We start from the raw sequence: 25,902 nt of genomic DNA on the forward strand, positions 1-25,902 counted from the left end.
ACCTGGGACCATAATCCCACTCAAGGGAGCCACCTTGTAGGTGGAGGTGAATCAGCAAATCAAGCTCAACTGCAATGGGACCAAGACATCTTGCTGTCTCCTCTGACATCTGTCCTGCCCTGTTCTCTGTCATGAAAGAAATGCCCTTCAGATGGCCACTGCCTGACACCAGGGCATGGAGTCAGACCAGCAGCCCCAGATGGTTCCCAGAGGAACCATCACTCTGAGAGAGGGGAGGGGGAATTTCCCTGTAGTTGTCAACATAGCAAAGAGGGGAACGCAGTGAAAATGAGAGTGCGGAGAAGCAGATTCCTCTGCTCAATACAGCAACTGCGGGGCTGCCTGTCCTGTGGCCAGCAGGTTTAGCTGATACGTAGTACAGGGAATTAAAGCTGGGTTAGTAAGAACCAGACTGCCTGTTGCCTTGTTTTCTCTAGTAGCTATTAAAAGCTCCTCTGTCTTTAGGTCTCTCAAGGCAGCAAAAGTAACTGCTGGGTGAATTTGTTATTTACTTGAGCTTTAATGTTTCAAAATGTACCGAGCATTTGAAACTCTCAAAGTGAAAGTTGAATACTGCTAACATACTTATCTTCCTACAAAAACAAGAAAACAAGCAGCTCCCCCTCACCCATCCCAAACCCAAGTGTTCCCCTGAAAATCTATGTAGATACCAATATTAATGACAAATTAACATTTTGTGCTTCCACAAGACCTCCAGATCTTTTTTCAAAGCAGCAGCTGTAAGGTAACTCCCTGGGGAGGAAGAGCAAATGTGAAACAGCATCTGACAATACTGCAAGAGGGTGGGACAAAAAGTGAAGTGTCTGTTTGAAAAGATGAATGAGAAGAGTGTAATTACCAAAGCAGAAGCTTAATTAGCGTAGCAGAACGGATTCATTACTGCACACTCACAAGGAGATTGTTAGGGACTACCTTTTTTATATCTCAGGCAAAACGGAGCACTTAATAGCACAGTACTACTTAAAACCCCTTTGGGATTTGACTCTGTAGTGGTTCACAAAGAAGCAGGTTGCTTACTCTACCTATTGGTGCCACTCCCGGTGACACTGCGAGGTATCGTAGTGCATCCCACAAACATTCTACCTCCAAGAAAAGCTTTGCTTGGCTTATCAAAGCAGTGAGACTGGAGGCTTGCAGACCAATTCAGGCAGCAGTTTATTAATTAAAACAAGACCTCAAATCCAAAACAGGCAGCACAGGAGACGTTAAAATATATATGGCAGTCAAGTATTGGGAAATCAGGTTGTTTTTCAGTCTCTCTACCGAGATCTGATTTCAGAGATAGTATAAGAGCACCTGAGAGTGGATGGTGTTGGCAATGAGCAGCAATTATCTCTTGTAAGAGTAACTTGGAGTGTTGTCCATAGATCCCAACAGGTAGTTTAAAGATTTAACACCAGCTTATCCTTAAAGTGTGAATGGATGCGTGGACTCTTGAGCCTTCTCATCCTTTTCCTTAGACAAGGGAGGAGGTCACTTCTGCAAAGCTCCAGGATGCAAAACATTTTCATTGCTTACAGGTGATTTAAATTTTGAGGGCCCTGATGTGGAAGCTTTAACACAGCTCATTGTACAGCAGTTAACTCTGGATTTACAAATGTGAAATGAGAACTTTTCTTTTTGAATTTAAAATCCTCCCAAGTAAGCTGAAGGAAAGAAGTAAAGGACTCAGAAACTGGCATAAATTTCCTTCATTTTACAAAATGCAGTTACCTCTGCCTTTTCCCCTCCTTCCCTTTTTAACTATTTTTTTTTTCTTATAACCTCGGAAGAGTGAGCAGAAATACATGTTTCTCTTTCAGATAACACATTGCTGCTGCAAATCTTTGCCCACCGAGCGCGTTACCTCAGCGGCAAAGCTCTGCTGGATGTCATTGAACGTCTCACAGGTATTGCCTTCTTCAACTAATCTCCACTTCTTGAAGTCTTCAGAGGGAATATTTAGAGGGAATACCTCAGAATAGACAGTGCAGTCGCTTATCAAACACCAGAAGGTCCTGAGCTTGTTCCTCCTGCAAAATACTTGTACTTGGTGTATTTGGCAGGGGTTTGCCTGGCCTCTGCAGAGGCTTGCAGTGTGTGAGAGAAGAACAGCGCTTGGGCTCCAGCGCTGAGCTCTCACTGAGGCATCTCAGGACCCGCCTCCAGGAAAGAGAAGGCCTAAAAATACCCTGGCTGACTTCTCTTTTTGAAGTACAGTACAGTAAAGGTCATGGAGGTCTCTAAGAGGTCCCTGTTCTACAGCGAACCAACATCCTTTAGAAAAAAAATTGTGGCAACTGGTATTTCTGAGGATCGGTTTGTTTTGTCATCATAGGATTCTTGTTGTCCTGTTGGAAACTTTTGAGGCGGAGTCCTGCAGAGCCTGGGGGGTCACAGTGTAGGTGAAAACTCAACACACATATTACAGGCAAGGACTTTGTGCAAGGCAGGATTTAGGGGCAGAAGGAGGCAGTTCAGCCCAACCCACTGAGGCTCCCTGCCTGTATTGCAGATATCATATGGACTCATTTCAGGATGTACAAACAGTCTACTGTATCAGCAGTGTGCAACACACTGGAAGTACAGCTGATAATTGATTTATAATAGTAGCTTGCTCTGTCCAGCAATAGCCAATGAATGGAAAAAATTATAATCTCAATATATACTAGAGAAGAGTATTTATAGCCTTGCTTTAATTAGGACTAAATCCACTTCTAGTTATGCCAGCATCTTTTAATCCAAGGTTTAATACACTTTGCTTCTTCATTATGAATCTCAAAAGGGCATGTTTAGCCATAACAAATATAAAAGGGCCTTTAAAGATAATTTGGATAAAGTAAATCTCTGTAAACATAAAATTTACTTTTACAGTTATTTTAATCTCTTTTTCAAATACAGCATTTGAACATAAATTGGAACTACTTTAGAAAGCGCAGATGTTCTCTCTGGGATTCAGTGGGAACAGACAGCTCTTTTTGTTCTGAAGCTCCATAGTGACCACTGTGTTTAATAGCATTTAAACATAAATTAACTCCTATTTTAAAATAGGTACCCTTTTCCTGCTTACTAGAGTTGGTTTTAGGTACTGTCAGGAGCCGTTTAAATGTTGATGACTGATGCTAGATTAACAGCATAGAGGAAATGAAGGTCCTTCCACTACAAAATAATAAATAGTTACTGCATAACGTTTCTACTGAACAGAAGATAACAAAGCTCTCTTCAGACCATTTCAGATTTTGATCTCTCAGCAAAATCTGCCATGCAAGGAGCTTATTGATAGTAAATTTTTGTTTGTATTTAATAGAGCTCAGTTCAGAAAATGAGCTGAGAACAGACGTCAGAGAGAATGTGCAGAATGCGTTAAATATCAGGCGCCTGTGTAAGATTTTTCTCTGTTCCCCTATTTTAGGGAATGTTGTGAGGGCAATTGCCATTAAACTCGTGAGATGCTCAAATGCCATGGCAATGGGGTTTGGGTAATTATCTAAGACATTCTGAAGTTTGAAACAGCTGTTCATTAGAAGCCACTAAGTATGAGGGGAAAAAACCTCAGTTTGGACCCTTCTGTCACAGACCTCAGTTAGTCACTGATGTTTGTAAGAAAACTGTCAAGCAACACACATCTTTTCTGGGCTGAAGTTTTGAAGTGTGGTGTCATACTGCTGTTTGCTGTGTGCCACTAAGCAAAAGGAACAGCCACACGGGACTTCTGTCATTCTTTGTCAAAGGTCACAAAAAAAGTAATCATCCTTTTGTTAGAAATCTTTCAATTACCTCTCTGAGCTGCATTTCAAAATCTTCAGCAGCTGGTTTAGACAACTTCTTAACGGAAATAAACAGCGATTTGCCATTTTTGGCATTTGTAATGCAGAAGCAGATAGTGAAATTATTTACAAAATGTGTATTATTCACTTTGATAAGTCTATCATGGATACAAAGCCTCTGATTTGGAGAAATTAAGGTCCTCAGAGGTTGGTTATGCTGTTCAGTGGATGATCAGCCACTGTTGCCTGTTTCTGGACCATTGGGCCCTTTGTGCTTGTTGATATTAGCCAGAAAAGCCTTCCAAGAACCAAAACTTGTAGGTACTTGTAGGTACAAGGAACATACTTGTTTACATTACGGCTGTTAATCTGTTTGTCTCTCTCACCTGGCAGTGCTTGTGGCCACTGTTTATCCCCGGAAACCTCAATTCGTCCACCGCTATGTCCTGCCTGCGCTCTGGTTCCTTTTGGGAAACAAGGCCCTGCCTGTCCGAAGCGGCAGTGTCAGGGCTGTGCTCACCAAGCTTGCAAAGAGCCTTGACGAAGTGATGGGCCCCAGCCTGAAGAAGTATGCCACCAACCAGCCTCAGTATGTGACAAGAAACCTCTGGGATCTTTTGAACCTGAATGTGAAGGCTTGATGTGCTCCAGGAAACAGAAGGAGGGGTGTGGAGTGGGACAGCTGGAGGCAAAGGTGGATGTGGTGGTGGCATTCGTTTTATTCCGTGTGTTTGAAGAAGAGGATTTATCTGATAGAGTTTGTAGTTACACATTTACTTAATATATTTTGATGTTGGTTTAAAAAAAAAAAAAAAAAAAAAAAAAACAAACCTTAAAAAAACTTTAAAAAAAACTTAAAAATCTTAAAAAACTTAATAAAAAAAATTTAAGAATTCTTTAAAAATAAAAAATATTTTAAAAAAGAATTTTTCTAAAGTTTTATGTCTTGACCTCATGTTCCCTAAGAAGTTTGCACAGATACCAAAAAAATAAAACCTGTGTGTAAATGCAATTTGTAACTGTAAAAAGGAAAATACTATATTTATATACATAGAAATTAAGAGATGTGCACATACATATATTTTTACTTACAAAGTAAGAGATGGGCTTTGGAAGCATTAGAACTGTAGGAAGAGATGGTTTGATTTCAGAAGCATAGAATGAGAAGCCAGGACCTGCTTGCCCAGAAGGTACGCAGTGGGGTTATGGGAGGATGTGCAGCTCACTGTATATGCCAGTGTATGCAGCGGATGCCGAACTGCCGGGCAGCCCCTTTACAAGTCTCTGGTAGCTGCTGGTGCAATGGCCTGAGATGTCTAGGTCAGGCTCACAGCCCCAGTCCAATGACAGCAGAAACCTCACCAGATGCACTGAAATTTTCTTCCCGTTTCAGGGGATGCGTCCTGTCTGTGGTCCCCTGTGCACCACATGCAATGGACTGATGTGGTGAGGTGACGGGTGCCATCTGACTGCCACCCAGCACCCTGAGGTACCCCTGGGGAGGGGCAGGAGAGCGGTTTGTGGCAGGGGGCTGTGACACCTTGCACATGGGGTGCTGGCTGGGCAGTGAGTGGGCTGAGGGTGTCCTGGGCAAAGGTAAGCTGTGTGCAGGCATTGTGGGACAAGGTATATTTTTTTAAAACTATATAGATTTTCTAAATGTCTTTCCGTCTTTTGAGATGTGAAGAATTTGCCTTCTATGCAGACCAGTAAAGCACTTCTGAACCTGAGATTCAGGAAACAGTGAGGAGGAGATGTGCCAGTCCTTCACCATACACAGATTTGGAAGCACAAGAGGGAGGAGTGATGAGAGAAGAGTGGAAGGGCTGAAAGCAGCAGATGTTGGTGCATCTGTGTAGTCAGATATGAAAACAAAGCAGCCTTATCTGTGTTCACATAATCTTCCATATACTGGCAGGGTTTTGAAAGAAAGAAGAATAGAAGTTTTGGGGAGAAGAAAAAACAGGAAAATAACAGCATGAGACACACTGGGCCCATGGAAGTTTAAAAGCGCCTTGACAGGTTCTTGACAGATACAAGGACCTTGTAGGAAGCTGGGAGGTCAAAGAATAATCCAGGGAGATCTGACCATTCCAGGAATTTTATGGTCTTATGTTTATGTGCTGCATTGTTCGGTATGTCTGAAGCTATGCAGGACTCTAACTTGCCAGATAAAATGGTTGCACTGTGGCACCTCTTAAGGAATCTCTTTTTAGTACAGTATTAAAGTGGCAAAATTATTTAGTAGACTCTTCTAAAATGTTTTGTGCTGCTGTTTGTTTGTTTTTTTTTTTTGAACTCCCAACTTTTGGTAGCAGGGAGTACTCAGGAACTCATCTCTATGAAGTCTTGGTATGCGATCTAAGCCAGGGACCTGGCTCTGAAACACCAGTGTTTCTGGAGATCCTGCAGCGGAAGCCACAGTCCTTGCAGATCTCATATATAAGTGGAACCTCTTGTGTTCTAGTTGGTACCCATTGCCCCTTGTTTAAATTGCAGATCTGGAACTATGTCACTTCCTTAAGCACCTGCAGTTTGCTACTGCCTGAGATCTATTTCGACAGGTTGCTTTTCTGCCTTTTTTGTTTTGTTTTAATTAAGCAACTGGCATCTCTCGAGGGCCTCCTGGTTTTGCTTCCTCTACCTCAAAAGTTATTCTTGCTGTTTTCCTCCTCTGCAGGTCTCTCCCTCCGGAGCCCCGTAAGTGCTCCCTGCACAGGCTGCTTTTGCTGGGCTGAATAACAGTCCTTTAGTTTTACTTTCTCTTTGGCTATGCTTGGGCCTTTGGGAATGTGGGGGGAACCTTCTGCACTTGGGGGGGAAAAAAGCTTTTGTGCACATGATATGAGGTCTCTAGAGCGTGTTTTCATGCATTTAGCTGTAGCACTTGCAAAGTTGGTTTGAAATGTAACCCCTGTAACTGGTTTCTTAACTCTCTGTTGGCCTTGAGTGGTGCTTTCATGCATACTGCTCCTCACAGCTGGTGAGAATAAAGCATTGCCTGCCAGTACCTATTCTGTCCAGGTGTTTTATTTTTTTAACTCTCCAGCTGAGGCAGTTTCCCTGTAAGAGGGGCAGTCCTACAACAGTGAGATCAAATCTAGCTGACAATGTCTCTGGTGACAAGCAGAGGGTTTAATGGGTGAAGGTTAATTCAGCTCAGACGAGCTCTCCTGCCACAGGTTTGCACAGGGGCACATCTCAGAAGCCATTAAGAAGCTACTAAGGTTTTTGGATGGCACAAACAAAAGGCAAATCAGTGTTGAACCTTTTTCCAGCACTGATAAGAATTTAAATATTTAACTTCTCAAACTTATTTTTATTATAATTTTATTACAGAAGTCTCACCAGAGAGGAAACTGCAAGCTGCACTTGCAGGCCCAGTTTAATTCATTTAATGTGCAGTGCAGTTGCTAAACCACAGAAGTTAGGATAGGAAAATAAATGAATGGCAACTTTGTACATTGGCTTACTCTTACCCTACATCCTTCCAGAGGCCCAGGACAGACCCTGGCTGTCACAGATGGTTCTTCCTGCTTGATGAAGGTAGAGTTGTCATAAGGGAAGGCAGGGGAGAAAAGGTAAATATGGTGTCTACCATAAAGGAGTGAAGAAAGTTTACATTCCCCTGCAGAGTAGGGAGTGGTCTTTTGCCATCTCCCTGTGCAAGGGGGCATTAGAACTCTGAAGCTGCATGAGCAGAGAGACTGGTGCTACATACACTGAATCCAGTCTGCAAAATTCATCTTTTCCTCAAATGGGCACTTTCTTCTCACCGAGAGTCAAAGCACACACCTGATGGCATGACTTACCCGCTCTTCGGAGTGCATGTGCCATGCAAATGGGTTAGCTGGACCCTGAATCTGCCTGTGGAAGTGCAACCACAAACCCCTGCAGCAGAATGTACGTGCATGAACTTGGCAGTGCCAAGAAGACTTTGGGAAGGATATGGAAAAATGAATGGCAAACTGGGAGGACAAGGAAGGAAGGCTGGACCCAAAGCATGGTGCAGAGGCTGAAGGCTCCTGTTGTAAAGAATGTTGATTCTGCTTCATGGTGCTGCTGTGAGAGGTGGAGCAAAGAATTAAAGAATGCACCTGAAGGGAGCTGCTTTTGCTGAGGTGCAGCTGGGGCATGGATCATAATAAGGTGATTCTGGTAGAGTTTGCTCTTGCCAAGGTTAAAGGTGAGCTTGGGAACCAGGTGCTGCAATCCCTCTCTCAAGCAGAGGGAGGGGATTTGCACTGAGGTGGCTATTTTAGTCCTTGGTAAATAGTGACGATGGGAATAAAAGTGGTTGCATTGCTACCAAATCTCTGACAGCTGACACTGAATCCTGATACTGTGATACTGCCTTTGATACAGACAGAGGTGAGAAAACCACTCTAGTTAAAATTAGAGTTGACCCGAACCATTAAGCCTCCACTCTGCCTTGATATCTTTAGCTGAAAAAAACAGTAACTCTGGCCAACAAACTGCCCCTGTGTTTCCTTAAAAGCTCCCCAACAGCTTTGAATGCAGTTGGCAGAGGTAAAGGAGCTGTAAAAGCCATGCTCTGTGCTAATAGCTGTGCCCTGGATAAATAAAGGCTGTGCTATTTTCATGGTAGTTTAACAGGTTTCACCTCTGCTGCATTTGAGAGCAGCACGTACAACCTCGGCCCCCTTTGGAGACTGGGGTGAAGGCTGCAGGATGTGCAGGTCTGTCACTCCCTGCTGCTGGCTCCTGGAAGGGACGTCGTCGGTGCCCTGCGGCCAGCACTGCAGCTGTGCCCCGGCTCTCGGGCACGGCCTCAAATGTCACATGCCCTCTGATTCAACTGCTGCTGCTGGGGCTTCCTCTGCAGATGCACACACATCTGTACGCACACATCTATACGTAGAGACACTTCCTTTTCACAATAGTCCTCGTCTGTGCATGCTGTCAGTGTATATAATAGATCAGACTATAAAACTGCTCAGTGTTGACACATTTCTGTCAGTGCAAACATACAAGTAGTAGTACGTGTTATTTCAAGAAGGGAAGTTGGCTATTCTAATAAGATGACTTTCACATGTGCATAATTGTGCCAGTACCAGGATCTCTATTGCTTTGATTACTGTATTATTCTGGCAGCTTTTTATTTTCAGTATCACTCAGTGAAAACAAAACATGCTCCTGTTTCCTCAGGGAACGGCCACCCTCCAGCTAACTCAGCCCAGTGGTGCTGGTGGGTGGCCCTGCAGGCTGGACCTCCCTGTGATCCTGCCATTAATGCTCCATTTGACGGTAATGGTAACAGCGTGCCCCTCTTTTGGTCCTGCCCAGGGGTGACAGTAGTTCATGTTTCATGCCTGTAGGAAGCTATAGTTTTTGTTTGTTTGTTTGTTTGTTTTCAAAATTACAGATTGCACTTGTCCCAGTAAAAGCTGGCCTAAGATCTTCCTTAGTGCATTTCCAACAATGCATAAATCTGTCCCACTGTATCCTTTCCTTAGTGGCCCTCTCCTCCTCTTTGTCTTTTGCCATGGCTTCTTTGTGTCATCCGCTGCTACTTTTCATTATTTGGCATTGCAATGGCATCATTTATTTACACGTTTGGGAGACAATGTACCCAAAAGGTCCTATATAGAATAAAGTTTTCTAACTAGATATATCCTTTGCTCACAACAGACCTGAAGAATACTTGGCCCAAATCCCAAAGCTTTGCACATTTGCAATCCGAGTAATTTCTGGCTTATAGCTGCCTTCAATCACAATTTTATATGTAAGAAGAGGAAACGTATTTCATGGGAAAAACATGCCCTGCTTTTCAGACGGCAGATATATGTGCATTTACCCAGAACAGCAGTAAAGTAGTGTTGTTTGTAACTTGTTTGTAGAGGATGAGCTGACCATAAGGCCAACAACAGGTGAGAAGGGTTTCACAAATCTATTTATACTCCAGCCTGGGTGCCGTTCAGCCCAGAGCTATGTGACAACTCATTGCCATGGGCCAGTGCTTCCCAGCGTAATGAATTCCTGTGTAGCTGGAACAAGCGCTTCTAGGTTTGGCTCTGACTCCTGATGAACTGCGTGATCATTGACATTGCTGCCTCTTAAGAAATTGTTTAACAGTTTTGTTTCATAATCATTTGAATCTGCTAAACTTACATTTTAACGTGTAGCTGCCATTATTCCTGTGCCTTAGGAAAAAACACTTCACAGCCCAGTGCAAACCATAACATTCTGTCAGCATATTCTGCATGGTTGCCAGTTTCTGATGTTACAAAAGAAAATGCATGTGTGAGGTATGAATTAGGATTTCTGGAGGAAAAAAATCTATTTTATGTAGCTGTGTGTGTTTGCTTAGCTATCATCTAATCCTGGCCTAGTAAAGCCCAGGCAGGGTAGCATGATGGAGGGAAGAACAGTCCGTGAGCTTACAGGGTTGCCATTACCAGCAAAGCGAATATGTCTTTTTTGTTTTCCTTGGAGACAAAATCATGGAAACAGACTGCCTGTTTACCCCCCTCTCTGCTCTAATATTTTCTCAGATCTTTTTAAAACACCGTAGTAAAGACAGTGAAACTTGCTGTTGGAAGGGTAGTATTTTTCCCTCTCCTTGAAGTCACTGCTCTTTCACATCAGAAACATTTCTTAGTCTTCAAACATGGTAATAAACAAACGTGGATGATGCATGGTCCTCCTGATGGTGCTTCAGAGTACTGCTAAGTGCTTGGCTTACAAAATTAAATTTAGATATAGCTCAGGTCTTGGCTCAGTATTATGCAAATTTAGGAGGAAAAAACAATTGAGATAGAAACCTCAAGATAACTGGATCCATTGGGCCCTGTGCTAGCTTTCTGCTTACCTCTTTGCTGGGCTGGCCTGCCATCCCAAAATGGGTGGTGGGAGATGCTCAGCCCCAGAGCTGTTGCCTTGAACTTCTGGAGCATGTCAGTCTCCTGGGAAGCATCATCTGAAGAACAGAGACGCTCGCACAAGTTCTAGTCTCCTTTTCACTGCAAGGAGTCTAAATCAAACCCATCGAAGGACTCCTAAAGTTACTAGTACACTGTTTATTTAAAGAAGTGCCTTTCTATTTTTGCTGGTTTGTAAACAGCCTCTGTGGCAGTTACGACAAACTTCACTGTGTGGCTGGAGCAGACAGGCTGCTGAGCCGTTGTGTTGGGAATACACTGGGCATCTAAATGCCTACTGCGCTTGTTGTGTGTTTCCAGCAGCTTTTTTTTCTTTTATTTCCCTGTGGAAAAGCTTTTCCTAGCTCTTTGGCTGTCAAGAGAAATCTGCAGGGCTGGATGGGGAAATTGTTGCCTCGCCTGGGCTGGCAGAGCTCAGAGGTGCAGTACGTGCTTTCTCCCACTCTTGGCTATTGGTAGGATAAGTAGTTCTGAAGTCCTGAGGTTTTCAACATGAAGAATGTAGCATTGTAATTTTATTTCAACTGTCCATGGTGCTTTCTAGATTATTTCTTCATTTTGCACCTTAGAGATATCCTGTTACCAGCTGTTGTTAATGTGATACGTGGATCGACATTATATTTGTCTCAGATTCAGAATTAGGTAACTGCTTACCAGGAGCCCTGTGTCTGTCTGCAGAGCGCTGAGCGCCAGCCGGGCAGCCCTCATGCTCCCCATTGCCTGGTTTATCCACATGAAAAAGCGTGCTATGGAAGCCTACTGGTATGCCATTAACGCATGTACGTATATGCATGTGTTTTCTCCGAAATATGAGGATGAAAGGATCTGCATTGGATATCAGGTTATTGATTAAAAAACATCAGTATTAAAAAACTCCAGAGAGATGCATTACCTTGTGCCCTCAATGTCTATGGTAACTCTATTTACAAGAAAAGACACAACACTTCGAAGTGGAGGAAAACATTAAAAATATTAAAAAAAAAAAAAAATGTATTATACCGACAGGTTTAATTTAGAGTTTGAATATAAGACTCTTACACTGATATTGGGTTCAAGAGGCAGGAAGGCTGCAAGGTGCAAATTGCCCCATTAGGCTGACTTCTTAGAGTCACACTCAAAAGCCAAGCAGCCAGTGAATTTGTTGGTTTAGGTTTTACCTGTAGCGCCATGTCAGCCTTGCTATATATCTTTCTGTGTCTACTGGAATGCCTGGAAAGTTTTGTTCCCAGCTTTACAGTCACTGCCCTGGGGAGTCTCTTTAGTTTGGAGAAAAGGAGGCTAAGGGGGGACCTTATTAATGTCTATAAGTATATAAAAGGTGAGTGCCGTGAGGATGGAGCCAGGCTCTTCTCAGTGGCAAACAATGATAGGACAAGGGGTAATGGGATCGAGCTGGAACACAAGAGGTTCCACTTCAATTTGAGGAGAAACTTCTTCTCAGTGAGGGTAACAGAGCACTGGAACAGGCTGCCCAGGGAGGTTGTGGAGTCTCCTTCTCTGGAGACATTCAAAACCCACCTGGACATGTTCCTGTGTGACCTCATCTGGGTGTTCCTGCTCCGGCAGGGGGATTGAACTGGATGATCTTCTGAGGTCCCTTCCAATCCCAAACATACTGTGATACTGTGAAGGACATTGCTGTGTTGGCAGCCCTAGGCCTCAGCTTTCATTCATTCATATGCTGAAGACCCAGTGGTTTAGTAATAGTAATAATAAATGAAGAGCAGCCTTTAACACTGAAAGCTTTCAGTTTCTTCTTAATTGCTATATAATCAATTCATCTATGCCTCAAGGAAAACTTTATTAAAGCAAGAGGGATTCATACAGAGTAAGACAGGCTTATAACCCCTTTCTCCTTTAAAAGAACCTTGATAAAGGCTGTACTCTATACAGTCTAACTCCAGAAATCCTCACAGGATTACTTAATGCAGTCACAGAGTGGAATATTACTAAAGAAAGGATGAGGACAGGTAAGCGGCCAGATTTTGAAATTCAGTATGTCAGTAAAGTGGAGAGCAATTAGGGATGGTGAAGGCTGCAGATAATTTTGTGCTTGCAGTGGTGGAACAGGGTATATGCAGGGCAGGCAGATGTGAGATGAACCAAAATGAGATCAGAGGGATAACGTGGTCCTGGGTCTTGACCACCTTGTCCAGCTGAGTGCCTACTGTCTGTATCTGCACATCTTTTTTTTGACATTTACATTTTCATTATTCATCCAAAATGGCCAAGAAATGGAAAGTTGGGATCTTTGCTCCAAACTTTCAGTTGATCCAATATACAGTAGTGAGTTTATATTTGTCTGAGGACAACATGGAAATGAGTCCCTAATCAATACTGCAAGCATTATGAAACCTGCAGTATCTTGCCCGGGAAGATCAAAATCTGAGTTTGAAGTTCATAACTGCAACAAGCATCTATACACACTGCAGTCATGATGGCACCGAGTGTATCTGCTGTGGATGGATTAATGATCTGCTAATCTAGAAGGATTTCTCTTCAGGAGATGTTGGCAGCTCCTTACTGATGAGACATGACAGTAAGAACAGGTTACTCTATCTCTGTGCTGAGATTTCTTTCCCTCCTACATAGAGCAAAGGGAACAACTTCTCAGAATATTCCTCTTAATGACGAAACTTCATAAATGATTATGAAATGCTTTGGGTGTTCAGAGGTGTGGCAGCGCAAACACTGTGACACGCTGGTTTTATTGATAACCTGCGTAGTGCTGTCATCCAGATTGCTAATATCTGGAGTAGTTCTTGTCAAAGAAGTAACTGGAGTATAAGTAGTGCTTTCATGTTCTTGTGGTCTTCAGATACTGAGGGTATGGAATGACAAGTCCCTGCAAGGTCTGAGATGTGAGCAGCGTCACTGGAAGCAAGGGCACCTGCCAGCTTTTTAAAGGTCTGCAGATAAAGTGCCACACAGAGCTGTTGGCCACTGTTCTTGCAGCAGTGAAGCCCTGGCTGGAAAACTGATACTGCTTCACTCTGTGCTCAGCCCCTCTGCAATGAGACTCCACTGCAGCAGGTGCACTCTGGTTTTAATCCTTAGGGGAAAACCACTACCTGCTGCTCAAACTAGCCGTGGTTGCATGCAGGAACTCTACTAAACAGAGTACAAAATTGCCAGGTAGCTCAAGCTTAAATCAGGGCAGGGGAAGGGTGGAAGCACAGCTGATCTCTGCTCTGCTCTGTCAGTGTACAGGCTTGATCTTGTAGCCTAAAGAAGGCACGTTTGTGTAGTGGAAATGCAACCTTAATTGATGTACAAGTAAAACATAAAACAGGCTTGCACTGTGGTGAGGAGGAAGCAAATAGACTTTTTATAGCACAGGGCACTAGTTAGCGTACTAAGGAAGAAATCAGTAGTATAACATTGGGGTAAGATTTAAGCCGTTTGCATACAGAATGTAAGAGAGCTCAATTCATACCTTGCATATAAAAACTCTGATTTATTTACATCAGTAAAAAATAAATCTTAAATTTGAGTATGGTCTTATAAAACAATTGTATTCCAGAAAAATTACATTAATGAAAAATGAAAGTGTTGTCCAAAAAAACTGTATAAACGTTTTTTTTTAAAGTGACCACCCAAACTATAATTTCCTCCATACTATAGTTACTCTTAATCTCATGCTTGCGATACAAATTGAAGGTAAACACTTTATTTGCAATAGTCCTGTACATTAACTGTACTGAAGAGAATCTGTTAGCTGTATGTAGTCACAAATTCATATTATAAAGTTGTAGATCGCTCCTGGAGAAGCTCTGTTTCTTGAATATAATTCTCTGTTTTCTGCAGCGTCCTTAGAGCAGCATCCGAACCCTTCAGCAGCTGCAGTGTTCAAGTGGGGTTGTGTTTGCAATGAGCCTCCTGACGACCATGGGCTTAGTCAAAGCTGGGAGAGATGCTGTGGTAGGATGACAGTTTGTGTGCCAGGTTTTCAGGGGAGCCTGGTTTTTGGGGGAAGATGCTTTGGCTGACTCCACGTCTAGCTGGCACATGTGTGAGGAGGTTTCCAGCCTGATTGCTGAATTGAAGTGTTGCTCCATGTGCCGCTGTAGCTCTTGTACCACAGATTTTGGTGCCTGGGGTATATAAATGAATACTTTCTCTCATCACCCATCATGGGTGCCGGGACATTTCAGCATGAAACCATAAAGAGATAAAATGATTGTAGCAGCTGAGCAGAAGTTGTCCTCCCACTCTGTCACATTTTCATCTTCAAAGCCACATTTAGGCATGCAAAGCGCTGACTTTCTGCTGTCATGTTCCTGATTTGGTTCCATTCTGGGTAGTTCCTGCCAGCAGAACAGACAAACTCAAAGTGCACGTGAATGTATTTGTATCTCTGTGTATCTGGGAGGGAGCTACACTTCTGATGAGGGGGAAGGCCAGCCTGCAGTTTGCCCTGCTGTTGATCTTTGCAGTACCCGCAGTGATTTCCCAGTTCAACAGGGGACGGTGCATCTGCCTGTGTGACTGCAAGGTGGATGTGTTGACATCTCCTGGCTGTACACTCTGGGTAAGGCTGCTGTACCACCTCAAGCTCACAAAGCCCTGACGATCCACAGCATCTGCTTACCGGGAGTTGCTTCTTTCTGTTCAATACCTCACCTTAAATATGACAATTAAGGTGTCAGAAGATGGCACTGAAATAATTGAAGAAGGATCGTTGTGATTAAGGCACCAGACTAAAACCTCAGGAGCTCAGTATCCAAAGGGGTCCCTTGTACAGCACAACATGAGTCTCAGTTCTCCCACCATGAAGGTGGCAGGAAAGGTTAAAAATCCTGTGTGAAGGCGGAGTGCCCAGATGCCACTATCATGAAAACCATAAGAAAAATTTAAACTATTCCTATCAAAACAGGACCACAAATGGCTTTTTTTTTTTTCCTGGATCTCATTCTGTGCTGAAGTTGCATATAAAATCACATCAAATTAAAGTAATTAAAATTACATTAATTCTAATTTGCATCTTAATTGTGATGATAAATGAGGTGAGCAAGATCCAGTAAATTCTGAAACTGTATTCCACTGTAAAAGCCTGGGATTAATCGACTGTAAAGAACTTGTGTTTTTATTAACAAACATCTGTCTAGACTCTTCAGGGAAATGACAATAAATCCCCTCAAACGGCATAAATCAGAAAGAATATAAATCTGTTTCAGGGAGAGCAGGGTTCTCTATGCTAGCATTCTCTTCTCTTTAAAAAAAAGAAAAAAATACATGTCCTTAGGTGCCTCAGGATTCATAATGTTTGATTGGGCTATTACAAAACTACTCTAATCAGGATTAAGCCTTGTACCCTGGAAACTAGAGGTGATGAGATTATATGATGATCAAGGGTGATTTAGAAGATCAAAGCCTTTTTTGAGGGAATAAGGTCCCTAATTTTACTCCTTTAAAAGAGGTTATTTTGTTTTAACTTGTATTGGTCTTATTCTCTTTCTGCATGTTGACAAATACCCAGTGTAAAGATGTGGTTTTGCTGAAGCCATTGATGTTTTTGCAAGAAAAATCAATTGGTTCAGGATTTTACCTCCCCCCTGGAAATGTCACAACAGACACTTTTTACATAACTGAAACTTTGGTGCCTCCTGAATAAATAAATTGTCAAATATTGATAATTTCTGAAAGTTTTTGAACTCCTTTAGCCAAACAGCGAAACAAAGGACTTCTCTCTGGGTCCTGTCTTTATCAAATCAAATTGCCTCAGACTTGACCAACTGCGAAGTATTTCTTTTGCTCAGTGTAAATCTTCGAGTTGCGCCACGAAATGCAATCCAAAGAAGAAGCAGCTGCCTACCCCTCTACTGATATTTCACTAGATTGTTAGGACCAGTCTGGGTTTTTCCATGTGATGCCGTCATATTGTTTCCTAAAAAAAACAATGGAGACAGGCTTTGGAGGTTTGGTTAAGGCCCCCTGGGGCCTCTGGCTTTGATTCTTTGCAGGTGCTTCTGCTGTCAGTCCCTCTGCAGCCCCTGGCCCACGATGTAGAGCTCGGGGTGGGACGCGGATCTGTTGGACTCTTTGATTTCGGGTACGCAAGGGCTGTTCCAAGAGTCGCCTGCTTTCCTAGGGCTCTCCTCCAAGCTGCAGAAGGAAAGATGCTTAAGTTAAGAGGCTAATGAATTGTGACTTTTTAAAACAGCACTGATTAGACCACATTAACCCTCAAAGCACAGATGCTGCACAATACTATGTAATTCCCTGTCTCCTGTGTATATGCACTGTACTGTTCCCTCCCAAAAGTCTACTGGGAAGCAAACGTTTCATATGTCGAACCGGGGATCAGTATGAATCTGGGTTTACTTGCAGGTGGACACAGACTTGCACAAAAAGTCTTGTTCCAGACCCTGCTGGAGGAAAGGTCTTACCTCTGTTACACATCTGTTGAGTGAGGTTACAGTGATTTCTGAGTATGCCAACATGACTGTGGGATGCTGCAGTCAGGAGAACTGAGACACGGAAAGTGTAAATGATGTTCCTGAAGTCACACTGGCAATCTTTAGGGCCACAGGGACTTTATGAATCAAGATCTATTATAGCAGTGGAGCTAGTCATGTATGTCTCACGCCTTGGGCCTTCATGCTGAAATGTGCCCTGTGTTGCTGTAACTAATTAAAGTGGTTTAAGCTCAACATGAGTTATCTGGGAATCATTATTGTGTTTTAAGTATATAAACTGTTAAACTGTATTAGCTTTCAACTACAGACAAGCTGTCGTGTTCCTACTCTGACTGCTAGGAGTTTAATTATTTGAACTGAGGAAGAGATTTCTGATATGTGACCAGTCATGAAAATAATCCAGACCCAAATATCACCCAGTTGCAGAAGGTCTCACTTGGGCTACTTGCTTTCGGTCTGATTGAGTCAACACAATCCATCCTCAAGCCCTCCTCGAACAATATCTTAAAGGCATGTAATCTTTTATCTTTGTTCTACCTCTTGGGAGATTAGGAATCTTAATAAAATATTATTTTGTTTAACTGCACACACAGAAATCCTATTACAGATCAGCAAGATTTCTGTGAGCAGAGCGATTGTACATGTTATGCCTTGATAAGATGCCAATAGCTGCTGATTGCTGTCAAACGACCAAGCTTAGAAACCAGCAAAGTCAGCTCATTCTGTCCATGTACTGGCTGTCCATGTGGGAACCAGTTGTACTGACTTGAGCACTGAAACCTGAAACTCTCATCAAGTACCCTAAGACTGGACACAAAAGCTCTAGCTCCCACCTTAGGGCTAATGATGTCTTAAGTCCTGATACTCCTTAGAGAACAGGATGGGCAGGAGACAATCTTGGGAAAGAAATGCTTTTTGCCTTCTAGGGGATCAGCGAGTGTACAGGAGACATGCAAGTCTGCGTATAGCAGTGACATTTAATGCCTGGCAACACCAGTTAGCAAGTGAGATGGAAGTCACCCCCCTTTTTTGGTGTTTCTTCTAAAATGGAGTGGGTGGGAGAGGGTGCTCAGCTGCCTAATGAGAAACATGTTGCTTGTACAAGCTCCTCTCTTAAACAATCTGTTTCTCAGCAAATTGATGTTTTAATTGGGCATGGAAAAATTGGAGGACTCTATCCTTGAGTTTGGGAGCATAGTAGAAACTGGCTAACTCACTGATTTTCAAAATGTTTTACCTGTAAAAGAGTGATGCTATTGCAGGTTTGCCTCTGCCTCTCCTCCCTCCTGTGACTAGTGCTTGGAGCTGCTAATAACACACAAAACCCCCACACAGACAAAAAAATAGGCATTGTTATATTTGTAGAGGAGAGGTAGAGCAAGGGAAGGAATGAAGGAAAGGAGACTGACAGCTGGTTGGGAATAGCTTGTGAACTTGAGACCAGATGCAAACATGGCCAGAACGAGGAGGTTTAGGAGCACAACATCTGTTTTGGGGACATGTTTCGAAATTTCCGTCCGTCAGCTGAATGAATGGCAAGGCAGAGGAAGCCTTGTATGCTTAATGAACTTGAAGGAGAAAGACGGACCAGGGTATGGTGGTTTGTCTCTTATGGCATCTGCTGCAAGAGCAGGGGTCGGCATCTGTGCATGGGGATGTGGCGCTCACAGCTGTGGCAACCGTGCTGGTCCCCAGTGACTGGAGATGAGCAGCAGTGATGGGAGGAGCTCTTGGAGCTTCTGCCTTATGCTGGTTCCTAAAACAGTTCTCTGCCCATCAGTGTATTTGCTGTGATATTCAAATAAGGCCATTTGATGTAAGGTCTGTAAAAGCTTCCTCCAGGCAGCTTATTTTAAATGTAAGAAAACACACGGTAGTGTATTGCATTTTAAATCACTGTATGTGGCAATTAATGGGCCAATTTTCCCTTTTGCTTATATTGATATAAATTTGGACTAACTCAGCAGGACTACTTTTGATGTCCATTTGTATAAATGGTAAGTTGAATTTGGCTCAGGATATATGTTGTTCTTCCAAAATGCTGTATATCATAACACTAGCATATATAATTTTTTTCATGAAAGGGAAGATTTTATTTACAGTGGTTTTTTTTTTTTTTTTATATTACTCTCTATGCTCTGACAGACTACAATAGAAAGATAATACACCCCATTTAAGCATAAATTAGCTAACAATTTATAAAAGACTGTTTTTCACATTGATCCATAAAACTGCCAGGGCTTTTGTCTTGCAAGGTTTGATATAAAGCCTCTTCTGAAAACATTTATATCTGCTAGCAGGCACTGGAGTAGGCAAAGCTGACTTCACATAGTACACAACAACAACAGAAAACACAGCAACAACATATAGGACTTTTAGGAAACTTTCAAATGTCAGAATATATTGCAATATTAGAACTGGGAATGCAAACCGGTCTGCATTTCTCCGTGTTCTTCACATGTTTTGTTCAGCACTTTTCTCTACTGTCCCTGTGGGAAACTTGATCCTTTTTCTGTCTCTAGGGAGGGAATTCCTGGACACCTTACTTCAGTGCCTATGACTGTCCCTTTACTCATTCAGTATCCATGACTGTCCCAGTATTCACAATGTGCGGAGTGCTTGTGCACTTACAAGTGCAGTTTTGTCTCCTCCTAGTGTTGGTCTTGCAATCTCTGCTCATGGGGATGATTCACATGATTTCAGCTGTTCTCTGGCAAGAGTAACAATATTCCTCACATGAGGAAAGGCTGCCTGAGAAGGGTCTTAATCCTCTTGCGTAGCTTAGAGCTTAATGGACTTAAACATCCTAAGATGCTAAGAAACTAGAATAACAACCCTTTTTACTTCCGGGCTGTTACACTGATCTTTGAGTATTCCCAAATACCATTTCTGTTTCCTAGCTGGCTCTGAGTTGTTGTTTTGTTTTTGTTTTGGTTTTGGTTTTGTTTTGTTTTGTTTTGTGTGGGTTGTTTGTTTGTTTGTTTTTGTTTGTGGTTTTTTTGGTTGTTTTTTTTTTTTTTAGTGGTAGAGAGAATTTAAAGGTAAGCCCAGATTTTTTTAAAAATGGCCACCAATGCTTGCAAACATGGAACTGGTGTGTTGATTCTTCAATTTCTTTAAACTGACTTTTTCAGAGCAATTAATCTTCAGTAGCCATGGGAGGTTTCTCCACTTTGAAAACTGGGCTTGGGCTGTGGACTCATTAGACTTGAAATTGGCACCTAGTTCTGAAAGCCTACATGAGAAGCTCAGAAGCTCACATTATCTGTCATTCTTGCCAGCTGATTTGAAACATTTTAATAGAGATATCAGGTGAACAGTTTACTGGCTTAGAAGCTGAAGTTAGGAATGATACCCTTCCTCTTGGTCCAAGCCTACCTCCTAATGGTTATTTAAAGATGTGTGTAACCTGATGGTTACTTCAGAGCTTTTAAGAATTGAATGTGGCTATCTTTAGCCCCCATGCAAATAAGAGAAGTTCTGTGCCATGAAACCAACACTGAATTTTCCCTGGGGTACCTGTCACAGCAGATATGTAAGTGTAAGGCTTGAGCAACCCATGGAAGCTTAACTCCTCCCTGTATTCATACTGGCAGACTGAAATCTGGGGTGAGAAAATAGAACAGAATATTTCAGTTGGAAGTGATCTACAACAATCACCTAGTGCAACTGCCATGGTATCTTTGCCCAGCTGTCTGTTCTGCACATGAAGAGAGCGCTTTTCTGGGAAATCTCTCAACGACATTAAATTCTCATCAGGAGCTCAGAAAGCCAATGCAGTGCTACCCTTCCGCTTCCTTGGCCTAGAGTGGGAAGTTTCTTACCTTGCGTGGTTAAGCGCGGGTTCACTGCCAGATGTCACGGCAGCTGGAAGACGAAACAGGACCCCTGGTCGGCGGTCAGAGAAACTTCTCCTCACAAACGGCTGAGGATTGGCAGCGCTCAGGGATAGCTTTCTGGTCCGGTCTCCAGGCTGCCGGAAAAGCAGGCTGGTCTTTTGGGAAAGTGATGAAGCTTCAGGCTGACTGGTCGCTTCCACAGAGGGTTTGGTGGGTTCCTGTGGAGGTCTGGCTTCAAATAAGGAAGAGGTGGCTGGGCAAAATATCGAATGAACATTGCTGCCTCTCTTGGAGGAGGAGAGCTGGTGCTCATCTCCAGCATCCAGCCCAGGTCTTGGCCCCTTGTAGGAGCGGGATGGGGAGGTTGGTGGGGAAGGAGCGGTGGAGAACGGTGGGGGACTTGCATCTCGGCGGTAGGCTGGGGAGCCCAGCATCCGGTATGGTGTTGGCGAGCTTTGCTTGTGTCCCGTGGGAGGGCTGAGCGGTTTTCGCTGGGGTGGTGGAGAAGGCAGCTTCTTCTGTGAGGGTGGGCTGGGCACCCTGGGACTTGCGGGGGGACTCGGTTTCCTTTGCGTGGTGGGTGAGCTTGGTTGCGGGTTGCTACAAGCCTGCAGAGAGCGTCTGTGGTGTGTTGGGGGGCTAAAAAGCCGTTTCTCCATTGGTGGAGAAGGAGGAGGAGGAGTTCTCGTTGGGGAGACCCTCCTGGCAAATGCTGAGCCTTTTTCATTTCTCCTGAGCAAATCAGGAGAACCTTGCTTCTGGTACTGCACCAAAGTCGCAGGTGAATTGGGCTCTTTGCTCTCTGAGCTGTTGATGTGTGGTTTTGAAACCCCGCTGGGATTTTGAAGAGGAATGATTTTATGGGTTTGCTTGTACAAATCTGCAGCCTCTTTCCTCTGGGTTTCCAGTATCTCCTCCTGGCTAGGTATGTGCACACTGGTAGGGTTCAGCTCCAGAGAGTACCTCTGCAGTTTCTCGTCCCCTGCTCCTGTATTCCTTAGACCTTTATTAGTGATCACACTGGGGCCACTGATGTTTTTACTTGGCAGTAAGTCAATGGACTGGACAGAGGCTTTCATTTTTGGGGAAACTTGTGCTCTCTTAGCAGCATGAAATTCTGTTTTGGCAGGCTTTTTGGCATCTTCTGAAGAGTTTCCTTCTATTTTTGCAGTTTCTTCAGGCTCAGATAAATCGAAACACGTGTCCATTAACATTTCAGGTGGTGGTGGTGGCAGGTTCTCAAGGTCTTCTTCAGCTTCTTCCTTTGTGTCCTTCTTGCTTAATTCTGCAGTTAGTGCAGGAGGAAAGGCATTTGGAAAGCTAGAAGAAACTCCATTGGTGTCTGAAGGGTCCGTGTCTTCTACTGGTGAAATACGATGCTTAGGATTTAAAGGTGCCAGGCCTCTCTGGAAAGGAATGGTGGGTGGAATAACTGGAAGTCCAAATTTTCTGATGCACTTTATTGGTCCTAAAGATCTTAAAGGTGCGGCTTTTACGAGATCATCAGTAGGACTGAATGTCTCAATAAGCTTTTTGACAGACTGTCGGGGGGCACAGCTGCTGCCACTGAGCATTTGTGTTCCAGGAAGCTCCTTTTCTTTGCCTCCTGGTGTCTCCTGCATGGGCACAGTAGCTCTTAAAGGCTTTCTGCCTCTTTTTTCATCCAGCTGATTGGCAGGATTTTGATCAACCATGAACAAAGGGACTTTATCCTGGTTAGGCAGGATGCTGAAATTTTTTGAGAGGCAGGCCTTCAATTTGCTAGAGGACCTGGCTGTAACTTGTTCATCCTGTAAATAGGGTGCTGCTCTTGATTTCCAAGGCTCTGGGTTGCTATGTGTATCCTTCTTCTCATAAAACATTTCAAGCCTTTTGCTGAGCTCTTTCTGAGTTCTCTGCAGCTCTAGGAGGGTCGGGTCCTCTGCCTGGCTTCTGAGGGACTCCTCTGACCTGGACCGTCGTTGTTTCCTGAAGGTTTTCTGTCTGCCCATTGCTGTACTGGGCCTTGTTGTTAAAACCGCTCTTCCACTCTCATCCTCTGTCCATTCTTTATGTCTGGATTTAGCTGGGACAAACTTGATTTTTTCACTGATGGCATATTTCATCTTCAGAATAATTTCCTCTCTCTCTGCATTCTCTGTCCTCTTGATGGACTGTCTTTGCGTGTTATCAGTGACTGCAGGTGAAGACAGGGGCCTCCTCGGCAGGGCATCCTTCCCCATATCTGATAAACTTGTGTTGTCATCATCCTCGCCCAGGGTGCTTCCCTCATCATCTTCATCATCATCATAAGGAAAATCTGTTGATTCACATATTTTGAAATGTTCATCTTCCTGAATAGAGTCAGACTGGAAGGAGTTATAGGAATGACTTTTTCTCAAGTTTGCATATTGGGGCGTGGTAGAAATGCCTTCTGGTACTCTACCCTGACAAGAAGTTGCTTCTTTACTCCGCACAGATGAGTAAAATATATCTTTAAAATGCCTTTCAAGTGCACAGTCATGGGATGTGGCTGTGCCTGGCGACATTGTCCCATCACGCACTGTTCTGGCATACTTTTGGGATGGATGTCCCTGTGCATAGGAATCACAGCTTGCTTGTCCTCCATGCTGGCTGAGAGCACTGAAGTCTTTGAGGGATTCGTTGTCCACGCAAATGCCACTGTCCTCAGAGCAGAGAGTCCTGTCATCACCCTGGGACTGAGAGGATCTCACTGCTGAGGCTTCAAGCAGCCTCACCATCCTCAGCAGGCGCTCATCAAAGCTTTGCTTTGCTTTCAGTTTTCCTTCCAGGTTGCTTGCAGCAGACTGCAGGTAGCTGCATGTTTCCTGCAGGGCGTCAGACGTGAGAGAGGCCAGTGTCCCACTCACTAACTGCATTTTATTGACTGTGTACTGCAGTAGTTGTTGCAGAAGATCAGGGTGCTCCTTCAAATCACCTTTTTCTGCTGGCCGTGCCAGATTCCCACCTATGTCTTTGAGGAGACTTTCACCATCACTGGCAATTTCTTCCAAGAGCTGGTTGATTTCATCAAAACGAAGCACAAGAAAGCTTACCATCTGCTGTAGGAAGAGTTGAGTTTGGGTAGCCTGGTTGGCCATATGAAGTATAGTTTCATATTTCGAGAGGTTGGGATTTAAGTAGGTGTATGCACTCTGATGAGCCTTAACAAGCAGTTCTGGGAAATCTACTTTTTTCTCTGTCTCGCACGGTGACGAAATGGACTTTTCTTTACTTTTGCTAGATCGACCTTGTTTTGCCAGCTTGTGATTTTTTGCTTCTTTCCTTTCTTGGGAATTTGCTTTGCATTGCTTTCATCCTTGTCATCCCAAATGAAAGGTGACGCTTCTGATTCACAGGAGCTTTGCTTTCTGATCTGTATGGCCTCAGTGATACTTTTTTGAGACTCAATCAGTTTGGACATAACAACTTCAGCATCTGTGGCTGTCCTCTCAATTTCCTTGTCTTCCCTGGAAACTTGAGGATCTGAATGGGCCTTGGAAGATAACTGCAAATCATCTTTGTTGTCCTGGTCCGATAATTCATCCTCCTTTTCTCTCAGGTATTCTTTCCCCTGGATCCCATACTGGTGGAATTCATCAATATTGTAGCAAGATGAACCTTTAACAAGCAGTGGGATTCCTTTATCTCCCGGATCAATACGCAAAACACTTTTGGGTTTATTGAAAGCCTTAAGACCACTTCTTGCAATTGTATTCTCAATCTCATTGTGAGAGGGTGTGCAGCCCATCCTTTCTCTGTCTTTGGCTTTATCTTTGATTAAAAATCCAAATGAAATAGGAAAAATACAACAAAAATTCAAACTTACTGTTTCATCCTGAACTGCAGACTGGCATTCTTCTCACAGCTTTTCCATCACAATTCCAGTTTTGTTGTTGGTTTTCATTGCTGTTTGCCTCAAAATCTCACGTGCTCACTGCCCAGGATCTTCTCTTGAGTTGTGCACTGCCTCATTTTATGTTCCCACTCAGGTTTTCTTCTTCAATTCAAAAAAAGAAGTGTGAAAGCTCTGCTGGATTTAGAGCTAATGGATTAAGAGGACTTGTGTGCCTCACTTCTGTCTTGACAGATGTCCACTACAAATAAGAGTTTAAGTTCATTAGGGTAAGCAGGCACCAGCCAGTCAGCACCCGTGTTGTATTTATTAAGGCAGTTTTTTTTCTGCACTGTATTGGGAGGCAAAGGGACTTGGTAACTGTCCCTCCTTTATTTCCCTTGTTGCAAAAGCATAACACACGCTGAATGCAGAGATTCAAAGGAAGATACTGTAGTTTAGAGGCCTTTTTGAAGGGAAACTATTTGAACAGGTGCATAAATGATACTCCTGAACTAAGAGAAAGGTGACCTTGACCAAGTATACTTCTATGGGAGAGTACAAGACACGAAATCCAAGGGGTTAGAGACACCTGTTAGACTTCTGCCTTGAGGGGCTTCAATTTTTTCCCCTGCTTGCCAGTGACAAGCTGTTTACTCTTCCTTCTAAGACTTCCAAACAAGATTTTGATTTTTTTTCTTCCCCTCAGTTGATAATTCTTGGAAAGTGGTTTTTTTCCTCTTCTAGATAGTTTCACAACCTGAAAAGGTGAACTGCACGATAACAGTATTTATAGAATAAGTTTTGCATATGTTGTCGAGATGGTATTTGCCTCTAATGGATCTAAACTGTAAAATTTTAGATGAAAGAAAAATTAAATGCAAATTCATATTTTCCTTCCTCTGAGTGTCTTGGGATAAAATCTGAATGTTTTCTTTGCAGTCACAAAAGTGATTTGCTTACTTTTATTTCTTTTCATCACTTAGGGCTTAGTTCTCTGAACTGCAAAACTTTATGGGTTAAAACTATAAGAAAAAAGCTAAAAAATTAAAAACACAGACCCATTTCTGAAAAAAAAACACCAACCAACCAACCAAACCACAAAACTGTTGTTTGGTTCACTTCTGAGATCAGAACAGA

The 25,902-nt window shown here is 43.2% G+C and overlaps 1 protein-coding gene and 1 pseudogene across 1 annotated transcript in view; one reads left to right on the forward strand and one right to left on the reverse strand.

Moving 5' to 3' along the window:
• LOC136099665 (TOG array regulator of axonemal microtubules protein 2-like) overlaps positions 1–4,532 on the forward strand; it is a 29,835-nt gene extending 25,303 nt beyond the window's left edge. The window contains exons 19-20 of the mRNA XM_071805920.1: positions 1,824–1,910; positions 4,161–4,532. Coding sequence (XP_071662021.1) covers positions 1,824–1,910; positions 4,161–4,408 — 335 coding nt within the window. The 3' untranslated portion in view covers positions 4,409–4,532. The remainder of the gene's footprint in view (positions 1–1,823; positions 1,911–4,160) is intronic.
• Positions 4,533–15,810: 11,278 nt separating this feature from the next.
• On the reverse strand, positions 15,811–25,005 carry LOC136100046 (photoreceptor cilium actin regulator-like; annotated as a pseudogene).
• Positions 25,006–25,902: the final 897 nt, after the last annotated feature.

The sequence above is a fragment of the Patagioenas fasciata genome, chromosome 3 (genome assembly GCF_037038585.1).
Source record: "Patagioenas fasciata isolate bPatFas1 chromosome 3, bPatFas1.hap1, whole genome shotgun sequence".
Lineage (NCBI taxonomy): Eukaryota > Metazoa > Chordata > Aves > Columbiformes > Columbidae > Patagioenas > Patagioenas fasciata.